At 47.5% G+C, this 16,636-nt stretch overlaps 1 protein-coding gene across 1 annotated transcript in view; it reads left to right on the forward strand.

Moving 5' to 3' along the window:
• MOGAT2 (monoacylglycerol O-acyltransferase 2) overlaps positions 1-16,636 on the forward strand; it is a 74,018-nt gene that overhangs the window by 53,334 nt on the left and 4,048 nt on the right. Inside the window, exons 3-5 of the mRNA XM_029602148.1 lie at positions 5,263-5,467; positions 11,065-11,239; positions 13,419-13,618. Of these exons, the coding sequence (XP_029458008.1) occupies positions 5,263-5,467; positions 11,065-11,239; positions 13,419-13,618 (580 nt within the window). The remainder of the gene's footprint in view (positions 1-5,262; positions 5,468-11,064; positions 11,240-13,418; positions 13,619-16,636) is intronic.

The raw sequence follows: 16,636 nt of genomic DNA on the forward strand, positions 1-16,636 counted from the left end.
CTACAGTGGACCCTTAACTTACGAATTCACAATTCGTTCCAGAGGGCTGGCTGTAACTCAGGTTTCTTGTAAGTCAAGACTATTTTTTCCATAATAAATAATGGAAATACCTTTAATGCGTTCCGAACCTCCCAAAGCATCCCTTACCTAACATAATAAAAAAGGGTTGTATAATGTGTGTAATTACCAGAAACACCTATAATTTTCCTAGTGTACTCACCAAAAAGTTAAAAATGTGCCTAGCCTACCAGAAACAACAATTTCATACTGTACTCACCATTCTAGTTGACATCTTTGGCTTGCAGGAAGGGATAAGGGGGAGGATTCCCCCCTTCCCACCCCCTCAGAGCACATCTCTGGCCCCCAAAAACTCATTTCCTCCTTCCAGCATACTCATTCCTCCCCTCCTGATACCTTGCAGTAGCCAGCTGAATGCACTCCCTTTCTGCTGCTGCACAGAAGCTTCCTTGGTCACCAGTGATGCTGTTGCTTGTTGCAATGCCGTGCCGGGTCTGCCTACGTGCTCCTGTGAACATTTCCAGCTCTGGGTGCGCCTCAGATGGACAGGCCTCATCGGCAGCAGCAGCAGCCAATCACTGCAGCAGCAGAGCAGAAGTCCCACCCACCAAGCCAAAAAACCCACGATTGACAGGAAAAAACGCCCAATTAGAAGCAACCGAACGCACAAGCAGATACACATGGCCTTGGCCAGCATTCAGGTTATAACTCTGTCTCGCAGTTAGTTTTAGTTGTAGCTCAAAACTAAAATTTGGGTTGTAACTCAAGTTGTTTGTATGTCAAGCAGGTTGTAACTGGAGGGTACACTGTATTGTGTAGATATGTTTCTTGGTGTTTGTTTTGTCAGTGTCAAAGATGCTATATTTATTACCTTTGTTATAGGTGATGCTGAGTTCGGCTGTAAGCCGTGGTTGCTGACTCCACTCCAGGCCCCGCACACCGTGGCGGAAAGACGATACAACGACGCACATACAAGCACTTGATCTGGCATCAAACGGACATTTGGTGTGCTGAAAGGTCGATTCAGATGCTTGGATTGGTCTGGTGGTGCCCTCCAGTACAGTGCTGAAAAGGTTGCATGCATTATTAGGGCCTGCTGCATGCTACATAACCTTGCCTTGTGCTTTGGCCTGGAAGTGGAGGTCCCAGAAAACTTCCCCCAGATCCACCTGAACAACCCGTTGCAGAAGTGGACAACACAGCGTGAGGCTCAGAGGTTCGCAGAAGGGTCATCGAGGAGTATTTTACAAGACGTCTTACAAATAACCCCTCTCCTAAGATATTTCTCAAATTGTTTTATATTGGGGTTGTAATTGGAGTCTGAGAAGCTCTAAAGGATCTTCAATTATTTTATGTTATCTTGCTTTTCTGACATCTTTATGGTTAATAAATAACGATTCTGCAGCTGAGTGTTTCTGTGGTTTAATGTAATTCCTTTAATCCAGAACTTCCCAAACTGTGGGTGGCTCAGGACCCCAACTGGGGTCACAAAACCTCCAGCTGCGGTCACAAATTCCTGAAAGGGCAGCCCTCTCCAGACATCACCAGCATGTGAAGTAGTGGAAATCAGCAGGGGATCTCTGAGCTGGCCTGCACTCTCGGGTCCTGCAATGGTGCCGCCCTCGCTTGAGTTTCCACCTTAACAGGAAGCCATGTGAGAGGAGGGACTGGGGCCACTGCAGGGCCTGGGAGCTGTTACTGGCTCACAGATCCTGTGCTGACTTTCATTACTGACGCTGCTGCCAGCTGCAGATCAACATCAGGCATTGGACCAGCAGAGCGTGCACAGGTTGTCACTTCTTCTCTATCCTCTCCCATCACTGAACTTACCTAAGAGAAAAATGTTGCCCCTGACATCAACCTGCCCTCTCTTCCCACGAGCTGTCACCCACTTATTGCCTGAGGCCAATTGAAAATGTTGCTGCTGGTCCTAGTCAAGGGGATGATTGGGTGGGGGCTGTTTGCAGGGAGGGATCAGGTACTGGAAGGGTTTGAGGGTTGGATCCGTGGGAGAGGGATTGGCTGTGGAAGGTGAGAAAAGGGGATGGAAGAGAGGAGCTAGGGGTGAGAGTATCAACTGGGGAGGGATATGAGAAAATACAGAGGAAGGGGATGACAGATGATCAACTGGGTGTTAGAACTCATAGGTCAGTGGACCCTTGGCCCGCAGTGAGAGATGGTACCACCCACGGGGAGGAGCCCCATGGGGCCTCACTGTCGGGAGGTGATGTCAGCAGCTGCAGGTGACAGAGCAAAGAGAATGTAGAGAGAGGAATGTAGTTACAATGGCCAGAGTACATCCCCCTAGTGGTGAGGAGCCGGGCAGGCCCTGAGGCACAAGGATGCAGGCTGAGTGAGGAGGAGTGCCAAGGGGCGGAGCCACGGAGAGCATCCGCAAAAAGGAAGGACGTAGGCTTACCCGAAGAGTGGGGACGCCCAGGGGGTCTCTGGCAGTGATGGAGAGGGAGAGAGAGAGTGCTGCCCTGAGGAGCGGGGAGGGGGGGGCGTGACACAGTCAGGAGACAGGAGCAGGGACACTGAGGAGTGGGTACCTGAGAGTGTCTCACGCCAGGAAGAACCAAAACCAGGAACAGATGTCGGTAGACAGATCCGAAGGATTCAGCAAGGAAGGAATTCATTGCCAAGTCGATTAGGCCAGGCCCCGATGGAGCTTAAGAGTCCAGGTTTACTGATGTCATCATGGATCGAGCAGAAAAAGCTTCCTTTTTTTGATCTTTGGTAATGTTTAAGGGTTCCTGGGTACTCTGGGTGACTACATCCCTTTCAGACGTCACCTCATTTTCTACTGCTGGAGCTCCTTTATTAGCCAATGCAGAAAAGGTATCATGTAAGGGTAACAGAGAGTGGGTGCCTCTTCATCCCAGGCCTCATTCTGCCAGAGCCCACTGTAATCAATTTATTCCTGGGTTTCTGAATCCTCTGTAGGAGCTAGAGGAGATATTCTGGAAGCTAAAAGAAAGGGGAGGATCTTTGAAAGCTGAACAATTCCTCTTTCAGATGAGTCACCTGCTTTTTCATTGCAGACAACTGAAAGAAAATTGGACACTCCTTAAGTCTCTAAATGGTAGACCTTAGGGCTTAAGCACCACAATTGTTACATTGAATAAAAGACAACTTTTGTAGATTCCAGCCTCTTTTTTTTAAATACACACTAGCAAGGATTCAAAGGACGCTATCAAGCTAGGACAAATATATCAAGATTTCAAACCAAGGAAAAACACAGAAATGCAGAAGAATAGAACAATGTCAGCAGGAAATCATTCTATATTAGGGCTAGCAAATTAATATTCAACAGATCTGGCCACAAGTTCAGTAGACCAGATGGGCTTGCGGTTCATACCCACTTTTATTTTCTTTGTTTCAATTAAATACAGCACACAGCACTAGAAGTATGCATCCCATGACACAAAACAAGGAATCCATAGATTGTTTCACTGTGTGATATATATTTTTCTGACTCTGTATTGCTTGAGTGCAAAAAAAAAGTATAATTGCGGGACAAAATTAATTTGAGATGAGCTTTACCACCATACTAAGATATATATATTAAAAGCTTTACATAATTCATAATTTAGTGGGAGCAAAATGATGTCAGATCCTTGTGTTAACTAATACTGTGTATGTTATGTTGGAAGGATATGATTAAGAGATTCAAACACTTTAGGTGAGATAATCAAATTTGCAGATGACACAAAATTGTTCAGAGTAGTTACATCACAAGCAGATTGTGATAAATTGCAGGAAGACCTTGTGAGACTGGAAAATTGGGCATCCAAATGGCAGATGAAATTTAATGTGGATAAGTGCAAGGTGATGCATATAGGGAAAAATAACCCATGCTATAATTACACAATGTTGGGTTCCATATTAGGTGCTACAACCCAAGAAAGAGATCAGGTGTCATAGTGGATAACACACTGAAATCGTCGGCTCAGTGTGCTGCGGCAGTCAAAAAAGCAAACAGAATGTTGGGAATTATTAGAAAGGGAATGGTGAACAAAACGGAAAATGTCATAATGCCTCTGTATCGCTCCATGGTGAGACCGCACCTTGAATACTGTGTACAATTCTGGTCGTCGCATCTCAAAAAAGATATAATTGTGATGGAGAAGGTACAGAGAAGGGCAACCAAAATGATAAGGGGAATGGAACAGCTCCCCTATGAGGAAAGACTAAAGAGGTTAGGACTTTTCAGCTTGGAGAAGAGACGGCTGAGGGGGGATATGATAGAGGTGTTTAAAATCATGAGAGGTCTAGAACGGGTAGATGTGAATAGGTTATTTACTCTTTCGGATAGTAGAAAGACTAGGGGGCACTCCATGAAGTTAGCATGTGGCACATTTAAAACTAATCGGAGAAAGTTCTTTTTTACTCAACGCACAATTAAACTCTGGAATTTGTTGCCAGAGGATGTGGTTAGTGCAGTTAGTATAGCTGGGTTTAAAAAAGGATTGGATAAGTTCTTGGAGGAGAAGTCCATCACCTGCTATTAAGTTCACCTAGAGAATAGCCACTGCCATTAGCAATGGTTACATGGAATAGACTTAGTTTTTGGGTACTTGCCAGGTTCTTATGGCCTGGATTGGCCACTGTTGGAAACAGGATGCTGGACTTGATGTACCCTTGGTCTGACCCAGTATGGCATGTTCTTATGTTCTTATGTTCTTAGAGAATGACACTGTGCACAGAGCTCAGATACAGCAGTTAAGATACTGCTCATGGTCCTTCTGCACCACCAGGTTGATCAAGAGAGGGATAGGCTGAGGTTTTCACTGTTCTAAATGAACACATCTGCTGGCAGAAAAAAGGTAAACTTAAATGGTCTGATTCTTCCTGCGGTTGATGACTGAAACTAAAGAAATAGTGTGAATATAGCAAAATTATAGCGATACAGTATGCTGGATGGGAAATCCCAGGAGCAACATGTTAAGTAATTTTATGGAAAAAGGTCTCTCACAGAGTGGAGCAAAGCTGGCAACAGTCCCTTAATGACAACCCCAGCAGTGCATCTCTGTAAATGTATAAAGTGTAGTTAATACCAGTGGAGTGAACAGAGATTCCCAGACCGACAGGGAAAGTAGCTGAGACAAGCAAATGGGACTTCCGTTTTTTTAGTCATTGAAAATGCATTGGGGAAGGCGACATTCTCTCTCTCTCTCTCTCCCAAGTTTCGTGCATTTGTAAATATTTTGCAAACCCTTAAATAGCTTCTCTTTCCTACAGATGATCAAGACTGCAGACCTTGATCCAAGGCACAATTATGTGCTTGGTTTCCACCCGCATGGGGTTCTGGTAGCCGGGGCTTTTGTCAATTTCTGCACCGACGCAACAGGCTTTCGCACTCTGTTCCCAGGAATGACTCCTTACCTGCTGATGCTGCCTCTCTGGTTCAGAGCGCCGTTCTTCAGGGATTACATTATGTGTGGAGGTAAAAAAAAAAAAATCTATGCACAGTTCAAACAGAGTTAAATTAAGTCCAAAATATAAACACCACTGGTAAGCTGAACAACCTGGTGTTTTTCGGGGGATAAGCATGGAGAAGGCAGGTGAGGGCCAGAAAAATAGTCAGAAAAGGGGGCAACAAGAAGACCAGGAAGAATAGGTGAGAAATTAAATTATGAATAGAGAAAAAGAGGCTGCTGGTAAGAAGGAATGAGAACTTGAGAAGACAGATGAGAGAGATACAAAGTCCGCCTATCGGTATGAGGTCTGTGGTTTTGCATTAAGAAATATTTTGAAGTTTCAGTTGAATTGACTTGAGATTGTTTGCTTTTGGTTGTCTCTCCAATTTTTGGGATTTTGTGTTTTTAAATAATTTTTGGGACTGACAAAACAGCAAGGAAGGCTGCTTAATAAAGCCCTGAGAGCAGAAATACACAATAAGCAGCCAGATGTCCAATCTGTGAAAATTTATTGTGTGGAATCAAAATATGAAATGAGCCCGACTCCAGCTAAATCTTCATCAAAATGTTGTAAGTGTAACCTATGAACGGTACCTGATATTACTCGCAACATTTAAAAACCGACACGATGTTCAGCAGCACTTTCAGCAGATAAAATGCTCCGGATTTCAGCAGTACAAAATCACTGTGATCATGAATAGATCACAGTGATTTTTTTTAAATGTTGCGAGTAATATCAGGTACCGTTCATAGGTTACACTTACAACATTTTGATGAAGATTTAGCATTTACATATGCAAATACCCCTGATGCAGCCCTATTGAAAGAGGGTGAAACTCGGCTGGAGTCGGGCTCATTTCATATTTTGATTCCACACAATAAATTTTCACAGATTGGACATCTGGCTGCTTATTTTAAATAATTTTTGCCACATGACAAAAAAACAACACAGATCAATATGTCCAGATATTTCACAAGAACCAATACTTTTGCAGAATCAAGCGCCATTATATGGGAATGGCTTTCTTTTAACATGATTTTTTTTACCGTGACTGTGAAAACTGCTACCTACTGAATTTCTGTATTCCTGGATCAGTCCTCTGATCAGTTTCTGTTGCTATCAGCCTTCAATTGTAGGTACTGTAATTTATTTTTTTTTTGTCTCTCTCCAGCTTGGCCATCCCATCAATGGTCCTTGGCCAAGAGACACAGGCTGCAGCTCTCTTCAGAGCCTGGGGCAAGAGCGCTGTATAACTGGACAGTAGGTTTGGCTATAGCACAATGGTCAGAGCCACTCCCTTTCGGGGGCTGCTGCCACAGAATCCCCAGCTTTGGTTGAACCTAGGAGCAGGAACTGGGTCTGGAAGTTGAACCCAGACCTCCCAGAAGGCTGCTCATCTGTGCAAGTGATCGACGTGTTAAGAAACATGAGAAGAAGCTGGGGCCTTATCTGGTGCTGCAGGGATGCAACAGACAAGACTAAATATTAACACAGAGGAACTCTCTCATAGTAAACTCATGTTTTTAATGAGTTATGTACTCAGAAATGTGCTCCAACAGGAAAATATAGTAACATAAAGGTTCATATTCAGAACCCATTTAGACGTAATAGCTATCCAACTAAATGAGTTATCTGGCTTTATTCAGTCTTTATCCAGCTAAATTCTAGCTGGCTAATTAGTTAGGTGGATAGAATTTAGCCAGAAAAGTTAGAGGCAGTTCAGGGATGTAACCGGGAGGAGCAGAGTTAGAGGTTAAGTTAACCGGCTAATTCCAATATTCAGAATTAGCCGGATAACTTAGCCAGCTAAGTCTGGTCAAGTCAAAGAACTGCCCTAAATTTAACCGGCTAACTAATTAACGGAGTTATTTTCCAACCCGCGAAAAGACATTATCGCGTGCATTAAGGCCTTATCGCGGTGGAAGCATTCAAATTAGGTGGAGAACATAAGAACATAAGAGGGGAGGAGTTAGGGAGGGGATTAGGGAAATAGGCTGGCGGCACCGCTGCCGGTGATAATGTTTAGAACATGTTGTGTTTGGGGCGTTGTGGACCCTTGGTCGCTGTGGAGATGACTCCTCCCATGGGGAGGGGCCCCGTGGGGAACCACAGCAATAGGCTGACCTCAGAGAGCAGACACTAGGAGATGGAAAGATTTATTGTACTGCTGTAGATAGATGGTATGATGCAGGAAGGTAAGGCACTGATGTCCGCAAGGTGCCTATATGTTCAGCAGTCTCTGATGTAGAAGTCTCACCCAGAGGTCCTAGATAGCTAACAACCCACGGTGCAGGCAACGCCAAGCCTGGTGGGTGGAGTTGGAGTACCGGATAGTAGAGGTACTCACAGGACCATAGTGCAGGCATCTTCCTGGTGATGAAGATGGTGGGAGCAAAGGTCCAAGGTGCAGGATACACAGACTGGTAGGCCCTCAAGGAGCGAGTACCTGATAGTCCAATCCTGAAAGTAGAAGAGAGAGAGAGACCCCCGAGGATCGGTTGTCTTAGAAAAAACCCCGAAGGGTTGTTGGAAGCGAGAGACCCCCGAGGAGCAGGTGTCTAGAGCTTCGTGAGGAGCGAGATCCCCGAAGGGTAGCGAGGCATCTAAGCAAGCAGCTTAGAGCGGTCAGAGAAGCTTGAACTGAAGCCCTTGCTAACTCAAAGGTGGTAGCATAGTGTAGGCTTTAAATACCTAGATGTATTGACGTCATGCGGTGGGGACGCCCCCAAGGTTCCCGCCATGACGTGTATTTGAGCGTAGGCAGCGTGCGCGCGTGCGGCCTAGGAGGCCGCGGGAAGGAGCATGGCGGACTGGAAAGCCCATGCTGAGTTGGAGATGCTGAGGGTTTCGGCACTCGGTACCGGAGGCAGCCATCTTGCCCAAGGAGGAGGAAAAGGGTAGAAAAGAGGTAAGGCAGAGCGGTCGCAGCCATCTGCGACCGACGGACACAACAGAACGTTATTGCCGGCAGTAGCGCAGGAAATAGCACCACCTTTTACGGTGGCGCTATGCCCGCGATAGTGTGCAGCATGGCCGCATCGCGGCAGGCGAAACCGCACCACCGTGGTGCGGCCAGCTGCAGGCTATCACCCAAACGCCCCCTTCTTTGCCCCCTTTTACCACCATTGCAGAATGACGAATCCTGGCCTAAGATAGCCAGCTATATTCAGTAGTGTGACTGCACTGTTGAATAAGCCTCCACAGTTAGGCGGATACGTTTATCCGGCTAACTTTGCTATCCGGACTGTGTCTGAATATAGACATCATAGTGAATGAAGGCAGATAAAGACAAAATTGTCCATCCATTCTGCCCAGCAATTTTATTTGAGTAGTAACAACTGCCACATCACACAGGTTACCTGCAACCTGAAATGTGAGCCAGCAGGAATCCTCTACATTTTTCCCCATACCCTTTTGAATTCCATTGCTGTCCTTGTACACATCTGAAGGTCTGTATCTTATCTCTCCTGACTCTCCTCTCTTCCAGAGTATACATTACTGAGGTCCTTCAGTCTCATCTCATACAGCTTTCCATTCAGACCCCACACCATTTTGGTCACCTTTCTGTGGACCATTTCTATTCTGTCTCCAGAACTGAATCCGACTTCACCAAGGATCTGTATAGCGGTATTATCACCTCCTTTTTGTGCTGGTTAAGCCTCTTTCTATGCATCCCTCTGGCCTTAGCCACTCCCTTGAGGCTGCATCAACCACACCGCGGTACAAAGGGCTCGCACACCCGCTACCCTTCACAGTTACATTTACCACTACTCGCTGGCCTCTGTCAGTCAGCCAATTTGTAATCCATTTCACTACCTTGGGGCCCACTCCCAGACTACTATGCAGGACCGTATTGAAAACCCTGAAATCCAAGTACTGTAAACCACCTCAATTGCTGTCCCTTGATTCAGTTCTCTAGCCACCCAATCAAAGAAATCAGATTAGTTTGCTAGGGCCTTCCGCTGGTAAAACCGTGTTGTCTCGGATCCTGTAACTCATTGGATTGCAGATAGTTCATTATGGTTTCCTTTCAGCAGTCTCTACATTGATTGTCCCACCACCGAGGTAAGGCTATCCGGCCTGTAGTTACCAGCCTCCTTCCTGTTGCCATTTTTGTGAAGCGGGACCACAACTGCCCTTCTCCAGTCCTGCTGTTCTGCTCCCTTCTCCGAGTATCTATTGGGCAGGTCCTTCAGACTTCTTGGAGCTCTTTAGGTATCCTAGGATGCATCCTGTCCAGCCCCCGAGGCCGTGTCCACTTTCATTTTGCCTAGTTCCTCCCAAACACTCTCTTTTGCAAATGGGAATGTATCTACCCCACTCTTATCTGCGCTCTTGCTAGCCAGCAACGATCCTTCTCCAGTGTCTTCCTTAGTGAAAACTGAAGTAACTATTAATAACTTCTGCTGTTTCTTCGTCTTTCTCCACACCTTGCTCCTTGTCTCTTTTCAATCTTCAATACCTCTTCTGGTCTTCTTCCTTTCTCTAACATATGTGAAAAATGTTTTGTCACCACGCCCTACCTCTTCAATGATCTTTTCTTCCACTCGAGCTTTTGCAATCCTGATTTCATTCCTCGCTTCCTTCAGCTTCACCCGATATTCTTGCCTATATTCCATTTTTTGAGTTCCCTTGTGCTTTTTCAATGCCGATCTTTTTGCCTTTATTTTCTCAGCCACCACCTCGCATGCCTCTCATTTACATTTGAAATATTTTAAAACGTGGAAAAGAAGTATAATCAATTGGACAAACGTTGCAAAAATGCATTCATGCTTAATACAGCCTATCATATCTCCTTTGATAATTAGGTGCAATTTTCAGGATGGGTCCATTTCTTTCATTGATTTAGGGTCAACATGGAATCGGCTTGTACAAATAATTAGGTTCAAACAAAATGCACCGCTTTTGATTATTTATCGTGGCTTCTATCCCGTAAGATATGGAAGCACAAACAATTACACCCAGGGGTAAATCTGAACAAGGCAGATAAGCCTTCCTGAAGAACTGGGCTCGAAAAGGCTTTCAGCAGCATGAGAGACACTATCGTGGGCTGAATGTCGCCAGATGTGCGGTCCGAATATCTGCAGAACGCAGGCCTGTAACGGGAGACCCGCTTCCTCCCAGCCAGCAGCACATCAAGAAACTAACAATTGCAAAGCTTGGGTTAAAAAAGGCTGGCATTGTAACACTCCACTCATTACAGGCAAACAAACCAAACCCCCCAAAAAAACCAAAAACCCAACAGTACATTTGCAGTACAAGTGGATGCGAAAAAGAAAAAAAAAAGGAGAGAAAATCAAAATCAATGTTTCTTGCCAGTAGCAAGGTGCAGCAGCAGCCTCATAGGTAATGTGAGAAAATATTTCTTCATGTCAAGGGTGGCGGTGGAGTCGTAGAAGGGCCCCTCGGGGGGAGGTGATGGAAGCTTGGGTTGAGCGCTGAGGATTTTTAGCAGCAGAAAAAAAATTAAATTAAATTAAAAAAAGTGAAGGGAAAACCAGCGATCAACAAGGGGGTCTCTGGCACTGCGCCGGGACGCAGAGTGGGCAGGCCGGACGGGCCTCGGGTTCGCTGTCTCCGCGTGCTCCGTGGATTTTTCTAACTTTCAGTTTCTCCGGGCAGGTCTGATTCCGTCCGACCGAGACAGCGCCGCTCACCTGCTGAGGAGGGAGGGAGGCGGCAACGCGGTGGTCATAGTAATCGGAGGAGCGCCGGAGTCCCTGGACGCCAGGCCCGGGGCCTTCACGCTGCTGCTGAGGAGCAGGAAGGGCTTTGTCAAGCTGGCCATCGAGCACGGGTAACTCCGTTAGCCCTCATGGGTTTTCCTGGCATTTCTCCTGCCGCTGCGTTGGTGTCGGTGCGTTGCAAGCGCCTTCCAAAAGCAGGCGTGGTCAGGCAAAAGCGAATATGAAGGGTCAAACGGCGGCACTAGGAATAAGTCTTTATGTAAATGGTACAATGTAAATAAATGTTCTGCTCTTTTACCTTCCAGGTTTTCCAATGTATCCCCCACTGCTCTCCCCCTAACCCTATCCCCTTTGCCGAGCCGGCTTTTGCCTCCCACTGTTTTTCTCCACGAAAAGATTTAAACATTTAGGGGTAGATTTTGAAAGGTTGCGCACATAGGGGTAGATTTTCAGAGCCCTGCTCGCCTAAATCCGCCCAAAACCGGGCGGATTTAGGCGAGCAGGGCCCTGCGCGCCGGGAAGCCTATTTTACATAGGCCTCCCGGCGCGCGCAGAGCCCCGGGACTCGCGTAAGTCCCGGGGTTCTCGGAGGGGGGCGTGTCGGGGGGCGGGCCCGGTCGTCGCGGCGTTCCGGGGGCGTGTCGGCAGCGTTTTGGGGGCGGGTACGGGGCGTGGCTACGGCCCGGGGGCGTGGCCGCGCCCTCCGTACCCGCCCCCAGGTCGCGGCCCGGCGCGCAGCAGGCCCGCTGGCGCGCGGGGATTTACGTCTCCCTCCGGGAGGCGTAAATCCCCCGACAAAGGTAAGGGGGGGGGTGTAGACAGGGCCGGGCGGGTGGGTTAGGTAGGGGAAGGGAGGGGAAGGTGAGGGGAGGGCAAAGGAAAGTTCCCTCCAAGGCCGCTCCGATTTCGGAGCGGCCTTGGAGGGAACGGGGGGAGGTAGCGCGGCTCGGCGCGCGCAGGCTATACAAAATCGATAGCCTTGCGCGCGCCGATCCAGGATTTTAGTGGATACGCGCGGCTCCGCGCGTATCTACTAAAATCCAGCGTACTTTTGTTTGCGCCTGGAGCGCAAACAAAAGTAGGCTGTTCGCGCTCGTCTGAAAATCTACCCCTTATGATACGGGGGTTGCGCGCGTAAGATACGCGCGCAACCCCCGAAAACCTACCCCTGCCTTCTCCTGCGCGCACCGAGCCTATCTTGCATAGGCTTGGCAGCGCGCACAAGCCCCGGGACGCGCGTATGTCCTGGGGCTTCGAATAAGGGGCTGGCTGGGGGCATGGCCGGGGGCGTGGTGGCGGGCTGGGGGCATGGCGGTGGTCCGTGGGCGATCCGTGGACGGAGGCGTGACGGCAGTCTGGGGGCGGGGCCGAGTGCTTGCGCAGGGCCGAGTGCTTGCGCGAACAAATCTGCACCCTCGCGTAAGTTTAAAGATTTGCCCCTAAGGGGTAGATTTTTAAAGTTATGCGCAGGCGTAGATTTGTTCGCGCAACCCGGCGCGAACAAATCTATGCCCGATTTTATAACATACACGTGCTGCCGCGCGCATGTTATAAAATCCAGGGTTGGCGCGCGCAGTGGGGGTGCACAATTGTGCAATCTGCGCGCGCCGAGCTGTGCAGCCTGCTTCCGTCCTCTCCGAGGCCGCTCCAAAATCGGAGCGGCCTCGGAGGGAACTTTTTTTAAGGTCACCCCCCCCCCCCACCTTCCCCTCCTTTCTCCTACCTAACCCACCCCCCAGCCCTAACTAAATACCCCCCACCTTTGTGCAGAAAGTTACGCCTGCCTGAGGCAGGCGTAAGTTGCGCGCGCCGGCGGGCTGCCAGCGTGCCATTCCCCGGCCCAGGGGCTGATTCAGAGGCCTCGGTCACGACCCCGCCCCCAGACCGCCCCCGAATGCCGTGCCGCCCCCGACACGCCCCCCCCCCAAGCGAAGCCCCAGGACACACGTGCCGGCGCACAAGTCCCCTGCGCGTGTAAATCCGAATGGATTTACACGCGCAGGGCTTTTAAAATCTGCCCCTATGGTAACACTTTTTTTTTTTTTTTTTTAAGGCAAAGGAGAAGTCAGAAAGTGCCAAGACTGAAATTTCTTTTAATTCTCTTTCAGTTTATATAAGTGGCTATGCCAGCCCTGACCCCGCCCTGACCCCGCCGTGTGTAGACGTGAACCTAGGATGAACGTTGCCGCTCCCCGTGCACAGTATTCTGCAGCAGGGCGTTTGCCGCGCTGTTCTTAATACGTCTTTCTGTGCCGTGGAGTAATTCTGCATTTATTTCCCGCCTCACAGGGCATCGCTGGTCCCCGTGTTCTCCTTTGGAGAAAATGAGCTTTTTGACCAGGTGGAGAATCCCAAGGGTTCCTGGCTGAGGAGGGCGCAGGAGCGGCTTCAGAAGATTATGGGGGTCGCGCTCCCCCTTTTCCACGCTCGGGGCATAATTCAGTACAGCTTTGGGCTGCTCCCGTACAGAAAACCGATTTTCACCGTGGGTGAGTGTTGCTGCGGCCCGAGGGATTCTAGGCTGGGCCTGGTGGGTACCAAGCCACTGGCACTGGTGAAAAGCTCCGTGAACTTTAAAAAACGACTTTCGAAATGGAAACGGGGAAGGTTTTGCTCGGCCCGGCTATGGAGCCGCGCCGTCATAATGATTACGCGTGGACCTTTCAGAGCAGCTAAATTCAAACCGGTCGCATACGACGGCAACAAGCTTGCGCTGACGTTTCCCCAACGTGAGCATTTCAGGTTATTGCTAGGAGGGCAATACATTTTGTCATTCGATAAAAACAAAGTCACTTTAGGTGGGGATATTTAAGGCTTGCTCGGCCAGCATTTTCTAGCTAGCGGTCACAGGCTGTATTGGAAAACTGAACGTGTTTAGCTTCCTGGTAAAAGGCTCCATTAGCAGAAACCTCGGCATTCAGAAGCACTTAAAGGTCAGTCCATGTCAGTGTTACAGTTTCCCCTTCCCGTGCCGGCCACATAGAGATTCAGAACCGGCCCCGCCGTCGCCACCAGTGGCTATCTGTGTCCTTCCAGGTTCACCAGTTGTTGGTTAAAAAAAAGGGCGAGGGTTAAAAACACCATTGTTTGAAATATTTCTTCTTTTAGTAACCATCAGAAACAAAATTTGAATGGCATAAAGTGCTACTTGTGATTTTGCTTCAAATGAATTCTGCTTCTGTGACATGAATTCATGAACGAGCCACAACAAGACACTTCCTGAGAACTAACATTCTGCAAAGTGTGGACTATTTAGATTTTTTTGGTGTTTTTTTTTATTCAGGAAATATGATATGCTATTGCTTTAAAAGTTGCCAGCTAGTTTTAATTTTATGCGATAACAGCAATAACAGAAACCAAAGGTCACCATATAGTTTTGAGATGTATCTGCTTCCACAGCAGTAAACAAAAAACATGGATGGGGGACGAATCAGGACTTAGAAATTTCCCCTTACATTTACCTTAATTGCAGTATATCACTTACATATAAATGTCTCGACACTTCCTCCAGCGGGTGCGTTTTGATAATGATCCAGTCGAACAAATGTCAAAAAAAGGCAAAAGCAAACACTATAAGCCATGCAAAGACACGAACCCGTTTCCAGGGCTTGGTGGCAAAGATGTGCCGGGCTCCCAAGTCCAAGTGCATTTCCAAAAGAGTCAGGGCTGTTCAAGCCTGTTGAGAAGGGGCCGTGCCCAGGATGACCCCGGGACAGCAGATCTGTCCCCTGTTAGAAGCAGGAAGGCACAGAATGGTTAAGAGTCAGAGAAGGCTCCCCTGTCCCTGCCAGTCCTCCATCAGCATGGGGACCCAGTCACCCAGGGTAATAATAGTTAAGGAAAGGTGGGGGGGATAAGCAAATAAAAAAAATAAAATACAATATTTTCATTTGAAGCAACTTCCTGCTTCAGATTTTCAGAACAGCCACGTACAAAGAATTTAGTCCCCCCAAAAAACATCCAAGGCAGTTCGTATCTTTTGCTCATTTTTCCAACCCGTAAACTCTTCCATATGGTCTAAATACTTGCATTGAGACCAACATGACTTCTAGAGTTTTTTTACCCAAGGAAAACTGTAGTCAGTCACTGGCAGTGAAAATATTAAGCAGAGCTGGAAGTAGATTACACTGATGAGCAGAGCAGAACTAGATTACACTGATGAGCAGAGCAGAACTAGACTACACTGATGAGCAGAGCTGGAACTAGATTACACTGATGAGCAGAGCAGAACTAGATTACACTGATGAACAGAGCTGGAACTAGATTACACTGATGAGCAGAGCAGAACTAGATTACACTGATGAGCAGAGCAGAACTAGATTACACTGATGAACAGAGCTGGAACTAGATTACACTGATGAGCAGAGCAGAACTAGATTACACTGATGAGCAGAGCTGGAACTAGATTACACTGATGAGCAGAGCAGAACTAGATTACACTGATGAGCAGAGCTGGAACTAGATTACACTGATGAGCAGAGCAGAACTAGATTACACTGATGAACAGAGCTGGAACTAGATTACACTGATGAGCAGAGCAGAACTAGATTACACTGATGAGCAGAGCTGGAACTAGATTACACTGATGAGCAGAGCAGAACTAGATTACACTGATGAGCAGAGCTGGAAGTAGATTACACTGATGAGCAGAGCAGAACTAGATTACACTGATGAGCAGAGCTGGAACTAGATTACACTGATAAGCAGAGCTGGAACTAGATTACACTGATGAGCAGAGCAGAACTAGATTACACTGATGAGCAGAGCTGGAACTAGATTACACTGATGAGCAGAGCAGAACTAGATTACACTGATGAGCAGAGCTGGAACTAGATTACACTGATGAGCAGAGCAGAACTAGATTACACTGATGAGCAGAGCTGGAACTAGATTACACTGATGAGCAGAGCAGAACTAGATTACACTGATGAGCAGAGCTGGAAGTAGATTACACTGATGAGCAGAGCTGGAACTAGATTACACTGATGAGCAGAGCAGAACTAGATTACACTGATGAGCAGAGCTGGAACTAGATTACACTGATGAGCAGAGCAGAACTAGATTACACTGATGAGCAGAGCTGGAACTAGATTACACTGATGAGCAGAGCTGGATTACACTGATGAGCAATGTTGTAACAAAGGGGAAAGAAAAAAAGGGTCAATAAAGGTTTGACAGCTTCCGATTCTCTGGACTGGGCTGCCTCCATCCTCTGAAGGAGTAGTTTTACCCGCAGCTTAGATCCCCTTCCAGCCAGGACAAATGCAGTCTTTATGTTCCAAACCGGGCAAGAGCAGCGGAAAACGTCAAAAAGGTGAAACGCCAGGGAACCGTATGTCACTGCTCTTTATCTGTCGTCATTTAACATCCGTCTCTCAGCAATAATTAATATAGTTTACACATTATTTATTTTCATTTATATTCTGCCTTTTTCAGGCACTTTCAAAGTGGATTGCGTTCAGGTGCTGTAGATATTTCCCTGTCCCCAGAAGGCTCACGATCTAAGG

This window comes from Rhinatrema bivittatum, chromosome 5 (assembly GCF_901001135.1).
Source record: "Rhinatrema bivittatum chromosome 5, aRhiBiv1.1, whole genome shotgun sequence".
Taxonomy (NCBI): Eukaryota; Metazoa; Chordata; class Amphibia; order Gymnophiona; family Rhinatrematidae; genus Rhinatrema; species Rhinatrema bivittatum.